Here is a 15,376-nt window from a genome sequence, read left to right on the forward strand (position 1 = left end):
TTCCTCCATTTTGTCTACTTCTTCTCCTTTCTGGCCTTTGGCTCAGGAAGCTCAGAATACATGCTGCACCAGCCGTTGCAAGGTGACGCTGTCAACATGTCGTGGCCCCGATATGTCGTGGCACCGTCATTGACTCAACGTGCAGGCTCTCACCGTGCATGCTGGGCCACCGTGATGGCCACTAACCAGAGCCGCGCCAGTGGAGGGAGGGAGGCTCTTTTGTGGGTGGGTGCATGCCCCGGGTTGCCAGACGCGAGGCGCCATGGACGCCTCTCGGGCTGAAGGGAGGGTGTTGTCAACAGATTCTGGGAAGCCATTGACGAATGGCAGAACAAGATGGCACCGCGGATTGATTGGCTTGAATTCAAGACAGGAAGAAAGAGGGTGTGGTGGTAAGCATGCAGAGATGGCTCACTGATACGAGGACCCCTCAAACCCTCGATCCATCAATCACATGGGTGTGATGCTCTCTAGCAGTCATGCAGTGACTGCAGCATCGACTGCATGAGCAGAAAAGTTAAGGGTATTCGGACTGCAGGGCCTGGTTGTCGTCGTCATGATGTGTGGCTGGCTCTTCGCCATCAACAACGCTTGACCACTTTCACGTAAGGTAAGGTATCCAGGCGATCGTGCGAAACGTCGCTTCCGTGATGAGACAGGTTTGGATCTCAGAGTCTGTGTGTGGCCGGGTCAACGGCGAATGGAGGTGAGAGAAAAAAAGAACAGGTACGATGTTACCACAACGCGCTACAGCGGCGTGGTAGACTGGTTCATCAGATCATGTCCAACATCTGCGTGGCCAGTGAGATTGCCAAGGTCGTTTTTCTCGGTCCTGTTAAAGGACTGTTGCCAGGGGTGGGAGGCGTTTCTGGGCTAGTGGTTCAGAAAAACGAGGCAATCGGGCGGGTTGTTAACGCTGGCACCCCTGCAATTAGCTGGACGCGCAATGAGGCTTGTATGCGCTATTCCCAATATTCACTGATCAGTTTCTACGGCTTGTCCGTTGTGGTCTGCAGGCCGGGCCAATATCTCCAAAAAGACGACCGGAATTGGCACCAGCGCCGTGCGGTCGGGGAAAAGACGCATGAACCCTATTCCCTTGAGGATGGCACCCATGCCCATGCCATTGTTATCGCGGGGATGAAAGCTGAGGCGAGCTGAGGTACGTGATCCCTGGGGAAGATCTGGGGGTCGGCAAGTATTGTCTACAAGAACGTGGGCGCAGACGGAAGAAAGCAAGATTTCAGGGATGCGATGAATGCAATCAAGCGGCGGGCGGCAATGAGCTGGGCATGGAGTGTAATCAAGACCCATTCCAGCCATCGTAATAACCAGCTGGAGTTCGCCCGCGATGGGTGCGTCAGGTGGGGGTATGGCGACTGCTCAGTAGGCAGTCTCACAAGTTTTCGGACGAAGATGGGGAAGCATTGTGGGTTTGGTGGTGGTCAGAGGGATTGAGTTTGAGGGTTTCCCGTATTTGTGTTTTTTTTTTGTTCGACCAAGGGCTCGGATTGTCGTCGGTCCATGTCATCCGAGTGCAGTCGCCCAGGAGCTAGTGATGAGGCTGGAGATGAGACGAAGACCAGCACGATCTGATTGACAGGGCAAACAGAGTCGACAGCTGAGGGCTGATGGTCTCCGATTGTAGAACATCAGACGGTGGACCACAGGGCCCGGAGAGGTGATTTCCCAGACTTGGCCTACCGACATGGCTAACGATTCCGGCCAGCAATAGTGTACATGGTACTGAGGTGGTTAGGAGCGATGATCGAGATTATTAATGAAGGAGGCAAATTGGGTGGGTGCGTTCAGCCAGATTGATACCCATAACCAGGACGTCTGTCACTCGGTCAGCAAGGTCAGCTCGTACCGTCGACGATGATCATCCGTCGCCAGGCGCCGGTGGTGCTTGGCGGCGATTTAGCGAGGTGGGGGGTGAGGTCGAGGGGATTCGCAAGAGGCTGAGAGAGTTGGGCGAGGGAGGAGGACACAGTAGCCCCTCCGGATGACACGGCAGTAGAGCATCCCGAACGGCAAGTGCTGCAACAAGAGGCACGAAATGCCCTGTGCGGCAGTGCTTTTTGGTGTTGTTTACGGGGTGACGACATGATCTAGGGGGGGTGGAGGGGGCCTTGCTCACCCGCGCTAATTTCCGCTTGGCGGGTAGTCCGGTGTTCAGGGGCAAGCCTGCGAGCAAGAGGATGGATGGGCCTCTCTGTGTGGATGGGGAACAAGGAGAAAAAAAAAAGTTGAGTTCCGCATGGCGTTTCTTAGTGACTACATTCCTCACAGGTGCCTCGATTTTGCAGTGCTCAATGGTGTGCGTGACGCTTTGCGGCCGAGCTGTTGCAAAGTATAGACAATGGCTGACAGGTCCCAGACCCGTAAGGTACTTGTAATGCCATGGCGGAGGAGAAGGCAGGCCAAAGCACGTTATCAGACGGATGCACTTGCGAAAAGGAGATGCGCATCGTGCATCGTACATCGTGGTGGGTAGGCGAGGTACCATGGAGGTAGGAAGGCAAGAAGGGTATATGTAGCTCGCTGTAGACTCACCCCTTCGCTGCTGGCTGGTCGGCTGCCAAGTCAGTATCTCTCTGACTTTTGCCACAGCAGGTACCTACATGCAGGTGCCCAGGGCGGTTCAGGTGCAAACCTGGAGCGTTTTTGCCCTGTGAGTTCGCTCTATTGGAAGGTACTCACTACCAGAGCCAGCTCCTGCCCCCTCGGTGCGTTCTACCTTCCGCTGGAAATTGTGGACCGACAACAGTGGACTGTGGATTGTGGATCTTTGGTTGTGGATCTTTGATTGTGGATCTCTGATTGTGGATGAACCGCCTGCCTCCTACTTTTGCTCCCTCCTCCTCCTGCTCCTCTCCTCCTCCTCCTCTGCTCTCTGTGTATGCCGTCTCCATCTTGTTTTCCTCTCGTTCTCTTCCCCTTCGCCAACCTGCACCATCGCCCTCCGCCTACCTTGGGCACAACAGACCGACTCTGGAGAAACGACCGAGACCTGCGTCCTCCTTATCATGCAACGACAGGATTAGGCCCGTCCCCCGTCTACCAGTACAACCCACGACGTCGAAGCCCACCTTTGAGCCCTGGACAGCTGGACGGAGCTTGACCATCACTGTCGCACAACGCTCGCAGCCCACGCCCCATGCTCCCTGCCTAGCGCCGCGTCTGGTCTCCGCTTCTTCTGTGCTAGGTCGCTCCCGGTGCCTCTGGGCAACAGACACAAGCACGACGAACAGGTTATCGGCCTCCCAACTGTCGTTTTAGGCCCACCTCCACTTCCCATCTTTCACTCATCCATGTGCGTGTGAGGTCCCATTCGCTTTCCTCACCTCGCCTTTGTTCACTATTCTGCCACTCGCTTTAACTTTCTCTTGCCCGCTGCCTTGCTTTGCTTGCGACGTTGCTTCGACTTTCTTTTTCATCCAATTGCTTGCCTGGCCGCCCCCCCTGCCGCCAACCTCCGCGCCTCGCCCTCCCTGCCACCCTCTCCTCCTCCACCACCAACAATCCCGACTCGGCTTGCCTGCCAGTGTGCTGTGCCCGTCTCTCCAACTACGTCTCCAGACACGCCCGACTCTCTCTCTCCCTTGCCCTCGCCCTCGCCCTTGCCCTCCCTCGGCGTAAAGCATTATCACGGCGAAGACGACAACGACGACGACCACACGCCCAAGGGATACGCAAGCACGCCTGCTTCTCCACGGCCACCCGATCTGCCGCCTGCCGCCTGAGACCCGTGTTCCGAACGACCCTGGCAACCAAACGCTTGGCAATCCGGCCTGGACTCCTGATTCTAGTCACCCATCTGCTGGCCATCGACCTGGCTATTCTGCTGGGAGGACTTGGTTTATCTTTCACGCTGCAACGGTGAAAGAATCGGCATCACCAAAGCATTCACTTGCCTGGTGTCATGGGAGCTGCTGGCTGCACTGCGTCTCGCTATTAGACCTCCGAGCCCTACGCCCCGATTCGAGCCTCCGCTGTCATCAATTTCTTCGATGCCAGTGACGAAGTGTTGATTGTTGCGGCCCACGTACGTTGGTCTCTGCTCCATCCCTAAACTACTCACAACTGGTACCGCCACAAAGACGAGAGCGACACTGACCAAGTAATACTTCCAGAATTAGCATCGACACACCAGAAATCATGGACTCCTTGCTGCGCACCCTTCAAATCATGGGCCTCGCCGCCCTGTTCATGCCATTGTGGACACACTCCGGACAAACCCCCAATGGCGTTGTGCGGCGCGACACGTTGAGGCAGAGCCTGTGTTCGACTGTCAACACAGCAACGATGGCTTCCAGTATGTCCAGATGTCCCGACCAACCTCATACGATGCTAACCAGTCTCTCCAGACTACAGTCAATGGCAGAGCCTCGGCCTCTGCTCGGACTACTGCATTCAGAAAGACACGGCCTTTGCCATAGTGCAGTACCAGTTATGCTGGTGCTCCGATGTCCAGCCGGCTGCGGCCAGTGTCGAGAGTCTCGACAATTGCAGTCAAGATTGCCCAGGCTATGACGAAGAGAGCTGCGGAAGGCAGCCGAGCAACTACGGCTACTTCTCCCTCCTGAAGCCTCCCACGTCAACTCAGGGTTCCAACTCCGAAACCTCGACCCGGGATGCGACTCCGACCACAGCTGTAAGTCAATTATTGCCGCCTGCATTTGCGTGACATTGCTTTGCATCATGTAAACCCGCTCCGGATCACATCCCATTGGCCCTAAGTGTGTTTCTGCCCACCGCTCTCGTCCCCCCTTTTCTGCCCTTCCGAAGTGCAAGATGATTAAAACGGAGGAATCCCAGGCCCCGCCTCCTCCATCAACATCAACAGAGCCAAAGACTGAGACCGCCCAGACATCGACATCGACAACATCCTCTTCTTCTTCATCGACAACATTATCTGACGAGCCTTCATTTTCTGTATGACCATGTTGCCCCCAGCACGCCCGCTCCATCCTCGGATATCAGACATGAAACCGGAACCTTGAGGACAAGAACCTAGTCGCTAACCGTACACAGACGCGGACCCCTACGCCCTCCGCCGCCCAAACAGTGACCGCAGACGGTACTGTTCGGACCGTCTTTGTCACTCCGAGTACATCTCCTGACACTTCCGGGTCGAATACGGAAACTACGCACAACTCTGCCGAAATGGGATCATCATCGGGATCGTCTGGCCCCAGCACAGGTACCGTGGTCGGTATTGTTGTCGGCGTTATTGCCGGCGTTGTCGCCATCGCCGCCCTCGTTCTGTGGCTCTTCTTTCGCCGACGCAAGCAGCGTGCTCAGGCAGAAGACGACGAGCCAAGCCAGCGTGGCAGCTCCGCGGGCATGATGGGCACTCCTCGGAATCCCGAAATGACTGTGACCATGGACGGCCGAGCATGGGAACCCGAAACAACCAGCGAGCAGCGCCGCAGCAGGCTCATGGCGATGGATCCGCGTATGAACCCGCTTCAACGACCCATTTACGCACGTAACAAGAGTCATGAGAGCGTCAACACGATCCATGATGACCAGGATTACTCGCGCAGAGTAGCCAAGCCGGTGCTCCGTGCGACGAATCCGGATCCAGATGATTGAGCGAAAATCAACAGGATGAGATGACGAGGTCATCGCTAATGACGTACACGAATATGGTCCCGGTACAAAGGTTCGGTCTTTGCATTACATTTCGAGATACCAGGACGGCGTTCACTTTTCCTTGTGAGGAGAAGACAAGAAACGCCAGCAGCAGAATCGCATCAACATTAGCCATGCAGGGTGTAAGCAACACGCCAAAAGGCAAGTGGTGGAATTCGAACGCCGCGAGTTGTGGAAATGACCCATGGCAATCCAGCATGCAGCTCGGTCGTCCGCTTCCCTCATACCCAACATGAGGACCTGCGCCGGCCACTGTCGTAATATTTCTTCTTCATGTATTTCTCTTGCCCTCGGCGCAGCCTATAGCTGGCTGAAGAAAACGCCACCGCAGCGGATATAGGGGGAACATCATTGATTCTTGGACATCGGGAGTTGTCAGCTCCGAGTCGCTAAGGGCGTGGCGTCGTAGATGCGATGCCAGGCGGGATTTAGAGGGTGCCTGTAAGCAGGCTAAAGGCGTACATACACGACAGGGCGCAGTCGAGACGATCGCGACGATGGTGCTTGAATCAGCTCGATCAAACATGGGCGAGGTTGGGTAGCAAGACACAATACAGCGTTTGCATATCCAGGTCAGGCGAAGATGCACATGTCCACGTACAGTTGTCTTGATGATACTCCTTCAGCCGCGAGCTGTAAGCCGGCGACCTGCACAGCACGTCGTGCTGTAGCTTACAAGGCAAGACACTTCAGCTTCACACCGTCTTTTCGGTGGTACGCTTACTTCGCGACCTGACGTACCGCCTCACACATCATCTTCGCTTGCGCAGTTCAGAACACAAGGAGCAGTCAGTTGCCTATTCTGGACATGGCAGCGCCGTCATGCCACGAGGGTCTTCCCTCTTTGGGCCTCGCGTTCTTCCACCGATGGTCACCGCCTGCACGGGAGCTGGGACTGTTCTACTGTAGAGAAGCCGGGATGTGGAGGCGGGGAAGGGGCAAGAGAGGCAAGACAGGAAGTGAGACCCTTTTCCTTGTGGCTGAGCTGGCGATGCACGTTTCACGAGCCGGGCCGAGGAGAGAGCGAGTGTGGGTAGGATGGGACTGACCGACTGTCTTCTGCTTTTTCTTTGTGCGAGGTACACGAGAGAAAGGGCGGTGGGGGAATATCGATGGTACACATGGCTTGTGGTGGGCGGATGAGGACGCACGAGCGATGAGGGCGTGCTGGCGTTGGGCAGAAGTTTCTGGGGGAGCGTGGCGTGTCGTGCCTGTGGTAGTAGCTGTATGCACTTGTAGCAAAGTATATGCGTGTGTGTGAGTCTTGATGATCCCCCATGGTGATCAGCGGGATGAGAGGGATGAGACAAGGAGGTTTCGGGGCAGTGTCTTGTGTTTAAGTGTTGGCAGTGAGGGCTTGGCGTGTTTGGTCGACAATCGGTTTCTCAGACTGACAGCTCGCTTGTGGCTTGAAGATTGAATTCCCAACCGTGAGCATCGAGCCTGTGTCCTGGATCCTGGGTCGTTCGTGGTTTTGGATGCTATCGCCAGTTCCCTTGTCTGTGGCGAGAGTCGGGGGCGGAGGTACGGTTGACGAGACAGGAGAGCATCGTGGAGTAGCCCCTGTTCGGATGCAGACATCTATCAAGCCTTAGAGTCGCGGCAGACGAGAAGGCGAATATGGGTCCGGCTTGACTGTCCTGACGCACGGCTGCCCACGTGGAAGTCAATTTCCGTTCGTAGGAAGGTGAGGGAAACATGCGATATCGCACTACCTTAAATTATTGACAGGCCATACGTCAAGATCGTCATCACATGACCTTTCGCCAGGACTCAGAAATTCGTAGTCGTCTGAAATATCATTACAGCACTGAAGAAGTTGAAGAAAAGACAAATCAAATTATTGCTACTTGGTCTCCTAAACACCAGACTTTTCTCTGGCTATGACTGCCATCTCAAACTCATCCAAGCTTACCGAGTCCCGTGATACTCCAACATGCGCCGCCCTTTTGGGCGCGTAGTCCGCCGCTGCCGTAGAACGGCCCGGCGGACCCCAGTGGTCATCCGGCAGCTTGTTGAAGTCCCCGGGCACGGGGTGGGCGGAGCGGCGCTGGGAGCCCCTTTCGTTTGTGGCCGCGGTGTTGCTGAAGGCACCACCGCCGTAAAGGGAACTCGATGTGCGGCCCGAGCTGAGCAGGCCGGGCACCTTCTGCAGCAGGGGTCGCAGAGTCGGCAGGCTGCCGCATATGATGGCGCACGTTACCTCGATTATGGACCATATGACAATGTCCACGTTCTCCCCTGGCGGAAGGAGGGGGCCGGCGTCAGTGTCCATATTCTGTCGGGTTACGCTTTCGCAACGGTTGAGGGCAACTTACATGTGGGATCCGATGAGTTGGCGAAGGAGACCATGTACTTGAGGCGGACCATACTCGTAACACAGGCACTGTGTATTCGGGGTTCATATATCAGCATCATGGCTCTTCTATGGAGGACGTCGACATGGCAAAATCCTCGGGTGATCACTTACAAGGAACCGATGCCAAACATGAGGCAGACGGCAACCCTCTTCTTCAACGTGAGCTGCAGCTTACGCACCTCTGGTATGGGCATGAGCAGGATGGCAATGTCCTCAAAGATGCTGAAAGCGGCGCCGGCCAACCCGACGGCCGTGATGTTGAGACATTTGGCATCCAGGGACTTATCCCAGATGGCTCGCACGGGAAGACACTGGAACACGATGAGGAGCAGGAACAGCAGACCGTGTGTGACGAGGAAGATGCCACCGCCCCAGACGGTGATGCGGAACCAGCGTGCCGTGAAGATGCGCCAGAAGAGGATGAGGATCGAGGCTTTGGCTGTAACCTGGACGAGGATGTAGAACATTTGCGCCGTCCAGAACATCTTTCCGTGGTGTATCAGCAACTTGGCGTGGTTCAAGGTCATCCATGTGCTCGTACCTGTAGAATTGTTGCGCCTTTCGTCGGGTCGACGTCCCAATAATGAAGACCGAAGCCAAAGTCGGCCACTGGTGAGAGTCAGCCCACCGTTATCCCAGAATACCATCAGGGAAAGAAGAAGACGATGGGCCATTACCTGCTATATTTATGCCTGTTGTGCCGCCTAGGAAGACCTATTGCAGTCAGCTACGTGTCCCCCGGGTCCGTTGTCGAGATGGAAGACCAACAGTAGCGGCCAGAGTCGTCCAGTCATCCCACCAGAGTCGACTCGAGACGGTGAACCTCGAAACACATCGCAGAAGCACGATAACCAGAGTCAGTGCCAGACAGGCAATAGCCGTGGCTCTGACCTCGCCCCTCCTCGACTCTTTAGGGAAATCAGCGCAGAAAGCGCTGGTCACAGTCGCGGCCTCTGTATCGCGCAAAGGAACCGGTCAGTCGATGTTGTTCTTGAGACTGTATATCATCGAGCCGGGGTCACACTGGGGGGGAGGATGCCATACGCGCTTGTTCGAGCAGGGCGCATGACTTCTGCACACAGGCCGAGATTGCCGCCTGGAGAGTCGTGTTCGTGCACGCGCAGCTTGGCAGGCTCGGTACGTCCGTGATGTCGCAGTTTCCAGACTGCAGTCCGTCGAGAAGACACGATAACTACGCGACACCCAGCAAAGACATCAGTAAGGAAAAGTACACCCAGCTTGCTCAGCCCTGCAGAGCTCACATAACGTTATAATCATGTGTCTGGGGATGCGGTCTGGGCAAGGGAGGAGAGGAGATAACTCACGGCGCACGGCGGTGTTGACGATAATACGTCCGTCAAGCTCTGCGTGGCCCCGGGCACCGCGAAGACGACGGCCCAGAGCAGCACAGCCAAAGTACAGCGAAGACCTTTCATGAATGAAATACCATATGCATACGATGACTCGAGTACCAGGCCGCTCAGACGAAGCCACGAGTCCCTTGCAATGCCTCAGTCCGCCTGGCAAACAAAGAAGCAGGAAGATGCGAAATGAGGATACGAGGATGCCACGCAACATCAAAGAAGCATGGGAGTTTAGAGGGGGGAGATTCCCATTTCCCAAGGGTCCGGGTCCATGCAGAATCACTGCAATCTTTATTATTCTCCGGGTCTCTGGGGGGTTACTGCGATCAAAAACCTCACCCGAGCTCTGGCCTGCGCCTTACATGTGGGACCTGCAAGGGAAGGGGGCGGAACCCGAGGTCGCCTTGAGACACATGGTAACATGTCGTTTCTTCAGAAGACCATACCAGAGTAAGGCATGCCGGCCGAGAGAATGTGTGGTCCTATCCAGCACATAGCATGTTCCAACGGCGATGGCGCCCAAGCCACACCTGTTCCTGACTATCCCCGGTGCAGCTTGGTTTCGTGCGAGTGGGCTATCTGGCCCGCTTGTTGCGGAGGGCCACATGGGAGGCTGCACGATGTGGTCACGCGAGTCAGTATGCTTACCAGCAATAAGCCTAAAAGCCTGGGCATTACCAGGCCGCTCAAGGGCGCGATGCTCTGTTCAGGGGCTGCCACCAGGGGTCTGGGCCGAGCCTGAGTCCAGTCCAGGGCCTGCAGCTAAGTAATGCCGGTCGAACTGTGACTTTCGATATATGAATCTCGTATCCTCAACGCCACATGGGACGCCTTCCACCTCTCCTTATTTGGTTGTCTCCATCGGCTGCAAGTCAGGAACTGAATATCCAGTTACATTGCCACCTCGGCGCAGCCATTATTCTGACTCGCCCGTACGTTCGTTCCCTGGACTTGACCCGAATAGCGTCATTCTTGATCTGATGAGGGAGGGCATGCTCGCCGTTGTGGTTGCATTGACCCTGGCTAACTTCGCAAAATAAAGGCATCACACAATTGGATCGAATGGCTCATCAAGTTCCAGCATGCCGTGTCCTCCCTGAACCAGATTCGCGAATGAAGATGTTCTGGGTCCCAAAGTCATCGCCAAGATGCATCAGAGCTGCCGTTCGGCGAAACCTTCCAGGTCAGGCAGCGGCAATGCCGCCTTGCCGGTTTCTCCTCACTGGTTCGATCGAGTCAAGTCTTCGGCCTGGCATGATCTGTGTCGTCTTGATCGAATCCCCACCCCCTGCAAGGACCTGATCAGAGACAGGGGTATGCTGTACAAGCGGACTGCAGAACTCAGTTGACACGCATCTATTATCACAGGACGAACCGTTTAAGTAACCTATCCCCGTATCCCCGGACCGCGTGTTCAATGCTTGTGGGGCCCTTCAGCAAAGATGCTTCGAGTTCTAGCCCTCCTTCCCGTCTCAGCCTTCGATCGTGATCAGTTGCAGAAGCCCAGTGGACTGCTGCGCGGAAATAGCATCTTGTTTGGGAGTGACTGTACGGCGGACAATGACACGCAGAGCGCCTTTGCAGAGTGCTGGCGACCCCGGCAACAATATGTATATCTTTCAACGAGGTTGCCGTTGGCCACCTTCTCGCTCGGCCGGTTGCTCCCAGCTCGATCCGTCTCGCGCCAGCTCAAACCGGTCGAAACACGCATCTGACAGCGCGACAAGATGAAGGTGTCAACTCTGCTGTTGTCCTTGCTGGCGGCTTCCGTCTCGGCAGTGTAAGTGCTGGCAACTGTCTCTGAACGGCAGATGCTGTCTTCAACGTCACGGAGTGCAGAGTCTAACTCGTCGATTCTCGCAGACCAAGCCAACTCGACACACGACAGACCGGGACCATCCTCGCTTCCTACGACTATGTCATTGTGGGTTCTGGTCCCGGCGGAGGCCCGCTGGCTGCTCGGCTCGCCATTGCCGGCAAGAAAGTCCTCCTCATCGAAGCCGGCGACGACCAGGGAGCGTCGATCCCGTACCAGGTCCCCGCCCTGAACCTACAGTCGACAGAGTATACGCCCATGCAGTGGGATTATTTCGTCAACCACTACAGCAGCCTCGATGCCCAGAAGAAGGACTCGAAAATGACATATCGGACAGCGTCGGGAGAGCTGTACTCTGGACTGAGCCCACCTTCTGGTGCCACGCCTCTCGGCGTCTTGTATCCTCGAGCCGGCACTCTGGGTGGCTGCGCCGCGCACAATGCCCTGATCACAGTGTATCCTCATGCGAGCGATTGGGACCGGATAGCCACGCTGACGGGCGATACCTCCTGGCGCGCGTCGGCCATGCGCAACTATTTCAAGCGTCTTGAGAGCGCTCGGTACCTCCCCAATGGTGTCGCCGGTCACGGGTTCAGCGGCTGGCTGACAACAAGCGTCACTGATCTCGGCCTTGTCGTCAAGGACCTCAAGCTCCTCACCGTCATTGTCTCTGCCGCTTCGTCCATGGGCCAGAGCTTCCTGGGTCTGATTCTGTCGACCGTAGCCGGCTTGGGTCAGGTGCTGCTACGCGACATCAATGTTGACACGCCGTCGCGAGATGCCGCCGAGGGCCTGTACCAGGTGCCCATTACCGTCAAGGACGGCGTTCGCGTCGGGCCTCGGGAATTTGTTCTCGACACGGCCAACGCAAAGAACGCGGACGGTTCCCGCAAGTACCATCTGGACATCAAGATGAACACGCTCGTCACCAAAGTCCGCTTCGACAGGACGGGCGCCAAGCCTCGCGCCGTCGGCGTCGACTTCCTCTCCGGCAAGAGCCTTTACAAGGCCGACCCCCGAGCGCAGCAGGCTGCCGCCTCGACCGCTGGCTCTGTCAACGCCACGGCCGAGGTCATCCTGTCGGCGGGCGCCTTCAACACGCCGCAACTGCTGAAGCTCAGCGGCGTCGGCCCGAAGAAGGAGCTCGAATCCTTCGGTATCAACGTCGTCGCTGACCTTCCCGGCGTCGGCACCAACCTCCAGGATCGATACGAGACGACCGTTATCGGCGAGACTGAGACTGACTTTCAGATCATCGAGGGCTGCACTTTCGGCCGCTCCGGCGATCCGTGCCTGAAAAAGTGGCAGGCCGGAGGCGACCGCGGCATCTACGGCTCCAACGGCATCTCCCTCGGCGTCGTCAAGAAGTCCTCCGTCGCAACAGGCGATCCTGATCTCTTCATTGCCGGCGCGCCCGTTGCCTTCCCGGGCTACTACCCGGGCTACTCGGCTGATGGAACGGCGGACCGCAAGCACTGGAGCTGGATCACGCTCAAGGCTCACTCGAGGAACCGCGCCGGCACCGTCCGTCTCCGGTCCTCGGACCCCCGCGACATGCCGCTCATCGACTTCAACTACTTTGCCCAGGGCGGCGCGGAGGACAGGAAGGCCGTCGTCGAGGGCATGAAGCTGTCGAGGAGGATGTTCAGGGACGTCATCCCCCTCGCCGGCGGCTTTACCGAGGTGTGGCCTGGCCCTGGAGTGTCGGATGACGATCTGGAGGACTGGGTGACGAACGAGGCCTGGGGTCACCATGCCAGCTGCACGTGTCCCATTGGCAAGGACAGCGATCCCAATGCTGTGCTGGATTCCAAGTTCCGGGTCCGAGGTGTCGATGGGTTGAGGGTCGTCGATGCTTCGGTGTTTCCTGAAATTCCGGGTTTCTACATCGCAGTGCCGGTGTACATGATCAGTGAGAAGGCGGCAGACGTCATTCTGGGTGTCTGAACATGATGTGGGGGTCTCGGAGTAATGAAGTGCTGAAGAAAATCGAATAATGAATTCCCGCTTTCACCATCGTATCCTGAATAAAGGGGGGTTGAGATGCCTGCCCATGATTGCATTGGGCGACACCAGCACATGTTACTGCGAAGACCATCAGGTATCTCATCAGGCAACCTCAGGTCAAGTCCTTGAAGGCCATACATACCTTCTGATCGGTGAGGAGTCAGAGAAGTGGTGAAGAATCCGCCCATTCTTACCGCAACATCCTGGTGGTCATGTATGGGCATTCGGCCTCATGGGAACCAACTCATCGGGACCGAATCAAAGTGCAAAAGTAAGGTGATGCTTCATGCAAGCAAACCACCCTTGAGACAACTGTCACCCGCTCATATGCAGCCATTAACTCCTGGAATAATTTTTCGACCAACAGGCGAGCTTCTCTCAAGTCCTTGAAGCACTTGCATGGATTGTCCGCAGCACATCATCTGATTGATTACCTAGTCCGAGGTGCATGTCATATGGCTTGTATTACTCAAGGTACATGATGCCTTCAATCTGCATTTGCCCTTTCACTGTCATCTCGATACCCCAAGCGCCTCTCGACACGATAGGTGATTGTTCTCGACTATCGGCGCCTGAAAAGCATCACGTCAACTTGGGCTTGCATTTTCCAAGCACATGCAGTCTAACGATCTCCCCCCGACCACTTGCCGAACCAGAGCAAGCGTCCACAATCTATTCTTTCGCCTCAATCTCCTCTATGGCCTTGATCACGCCGTTCGCCCTCTCGTCAAACTCTCTCCTCGCCTCCTCCTGCAGCTCAAACGTCTCAGCAAGGCGGTCCACCATGTGCGGCGGCAGCACGGCCTTCTTGGCAGCCCTGTAGTCGTAGATGGTGACCTCTTCGATGCACCGCGCCGCGACCCGGCGGTGCTGCTCGGAAAGGAGCAGGCCGTCGAGTTTGAGGTGGTCGGACGCATAGGTCGGCTTCTCGGCGAGCTTGTAGACCGCGGTGACTTGGTCGGGGTACGCCATGGGCTGTACGGCCGGGTCAGCACGGCGCCATGCAGCATTCAGTCAGGGCGCATGGGGAGGTGGGGTTTCGGGCATACGAATTTGAAGTCCGTCTTGATGCTCTTGAGAATGAGTCCCACGCCGCGCGGCGACATGATCTCGGCCCATTCCTTGGCCGCTTCGGGGCCGTCTCTCTTGCCGTGGGACAGGATCCAGTTGACGCGTGCCGATTCGGCAAACTTGTTGTACATGACATTATTGACGTGGCCTAGGCGGCGATGTCAGCGATGATTGATGGGAGGCCTGCCGCTAGGGGGGAATGCAGCCTTACCCTGTGAACGTCAGCGGCTGTCATTCTCATCAGGGAGAGCCACTGACCATTGAATCCTACACAACACGAAGCAAGACCACCTAGTCAGTCGCCAGAAACCACCCAAACCTATGCCGTCCGTCGTGCTTTAACTCACCATATCACCCCAATTCACCTGATGCCGGTCAAGACCCCTCCACCCCTCACCCGTCAGGAAGCCATCGCGCCCCGCGAGAAAACCGAGCCACTGCGTCTCCGTGAGCCGCAGCAGCTGTCTCGCCTCCTCGTGCTTCCCTGAGCGAGACTCAACCGAGGCAATCCGTCGAATCCGTGCCTGCAGATCCGACAGCCATCTCGAGTTCAACGGGGCGGCGGCGGCGGCGGACGTGGGGGTTTCTGAGACGAGCCTGCCCGGCGTATGCAGGAGGGCGCGAGAGGGCAGACGCGGTGAGGCGCTTGTGGTGCACCTGGAGCGAATCTGATGAGAAATGAGCGTCGAGGACCGCATTCTGGAAGCAAATTGATCCATAGCGATGAGTGTGAGAGAGTCGGAGGCCGATGGCGGCAGTGCAACCGGGGATTGAAGGCCAAGTCAGGTATCAGTCGGTCGGTAGCTGATTACGTCAATCTAGCGCGCATAGCCTCGGCATTCGACGCTCAGTAAACGCTCGGCAGACGCTCGGTAGACGCTCGGTGGGGGCTGTTGACCCGAGGGCCCGGCCCCAAACCACGGTGGGTCGGCTCCACCACGGCGGGTCGGCTCCGTGGCGCGCCGCTTATCCTCCGAATCTGCGGGGCCGTTTCCAGTAGCATGTCGCCGGTCCTGGCACGGCACTCCTTGCCGTCGTCACCCTTCACAGCCTTTTCTTGCAAGGCCGGCATCTACCCAGTCAAGGCATCGTCTCTCC

General features: G+C 56.8%; 5 protein-coding genes across 5 annotated transcripts; 3 read left to right on the top strand and 2 right to left on the bottom strand.

Annotated features, from left to right (window-relative positions):
* Nucleotides 1-780: 780 nt before the first annotated feature.
* VDAG_00615 (uncharacterized protein) lies at nt 781-1,748 on the top strand (the record flags this gene model as incomplete). Its single annotated transcript, XM_009651992.1, has 1 exon — nt 781-1,748. One exon carries the CDS (start codon nt 781-783, stop codon nt 1,159-1,161), a length of 381 nt encoding a protein of 126 aa, XP_009650287.1. The 3' UTR covers nt 1,162-1,748.
* A 2,413-nt stretch (nt 1,749-4,161) lies between these two features.
* On the top strand, nt 4,162-6,231 carry VDAG_00616 (uncharacterized protein; the record flags this gene model as incomplete). The annotated part of the gene is made up of 3 exons (XM_009651993.1): nt 4,162-4,318; nt 4,371-4,657; nt 5,014-6,231. The coding sequence occupies 3 exons, from the start codon at nt 4,162-4,164 to the stop codon at nt 5,599-5,601; spliced, it is 1,032 nt and encodes a 343-aa protein (XP_009650288.1). The 3' UTR covers nt 5,602-6,231.
* Nucleotides 6,232-7,519: 1,288 nt separating this feature from the next.
* Nucleotides 7,520-9,456, bottom strand: VDAG_00617 (uncharacterized protein; the record flags this gene model as incomplete). The annotated part of the gene is made up of 8 exons (XM_009651994.1): nt 7,520-7,902; nt 7,980-8,047; nt 8,132-8,505; nt 8,562-8,629; nt 8,698-8,734; nt 8,789-8,973; nt 9,065-9,185; nt 9,346-9,456. 8 exons carry the CDS (start codon nt 9,454-9,456, stop codon nt 7,520-7,522), a joined length of 1,347 nt encoding a protein of 448 aa, XP_009650289.1.
* Nucleotides 9,457-11,111: 1,655 nt separating this feature from the next.
* On the top strand, nt 11,112-13,147 carry VDAG_00618 (alcohol dehydrogenase; the record flags this gene model as incomplete). The annotated part of the gene is made up of 2 exons (XM_009651995.1): nt 11,112-11,164; nt 11,248-13,147. 2 exons carry the CDS (start codon nt 11,112-11,114, stop codon nt 13,145-13,147), a joined length of 1,953 nt encoding a protein of 650 aa, XP_009650290.1.
* A 732-nt stretch (nt 13,148-13,879) lies between these two features.
* On the bottom strand, nt 13,880-14,976 carry VDAG_00619 (uncharacterized protein; the record flags this gene model as incomplete). Its single annotated transcript, XM_009651996.1, has 3 exons — nt 13,880-14,182; nt 14,537-14,545; nt 14,626-14,976. 3 exons carry the CDS (start codon nt 14,974-14,976, stop codon nt 13,880-13,882), a joined length of 663 nt encoding a protein of 220 aa, XP_009650291.1.
* Between the last annotated feature and the right edge of the window lie 400 nt (nt 14,977-15,376).

The sequence above is a fragment of the Verticillium dahliae genome, genomic scaffold (genome assembly GCF_000150675.1).
Source record: "Verticillium dahliae VdLs.17 supercont1.1 genomic scaffold, whole genome shotgun sequence".
NCBI classification, from domain to species: domain Eukaryota; kingdom Fungi; phylum Ascomycota; class Sordariomycetes; order Glomerellales; family Plectosphaerellaceae; genus Verticillium; species Verticillium dahliae.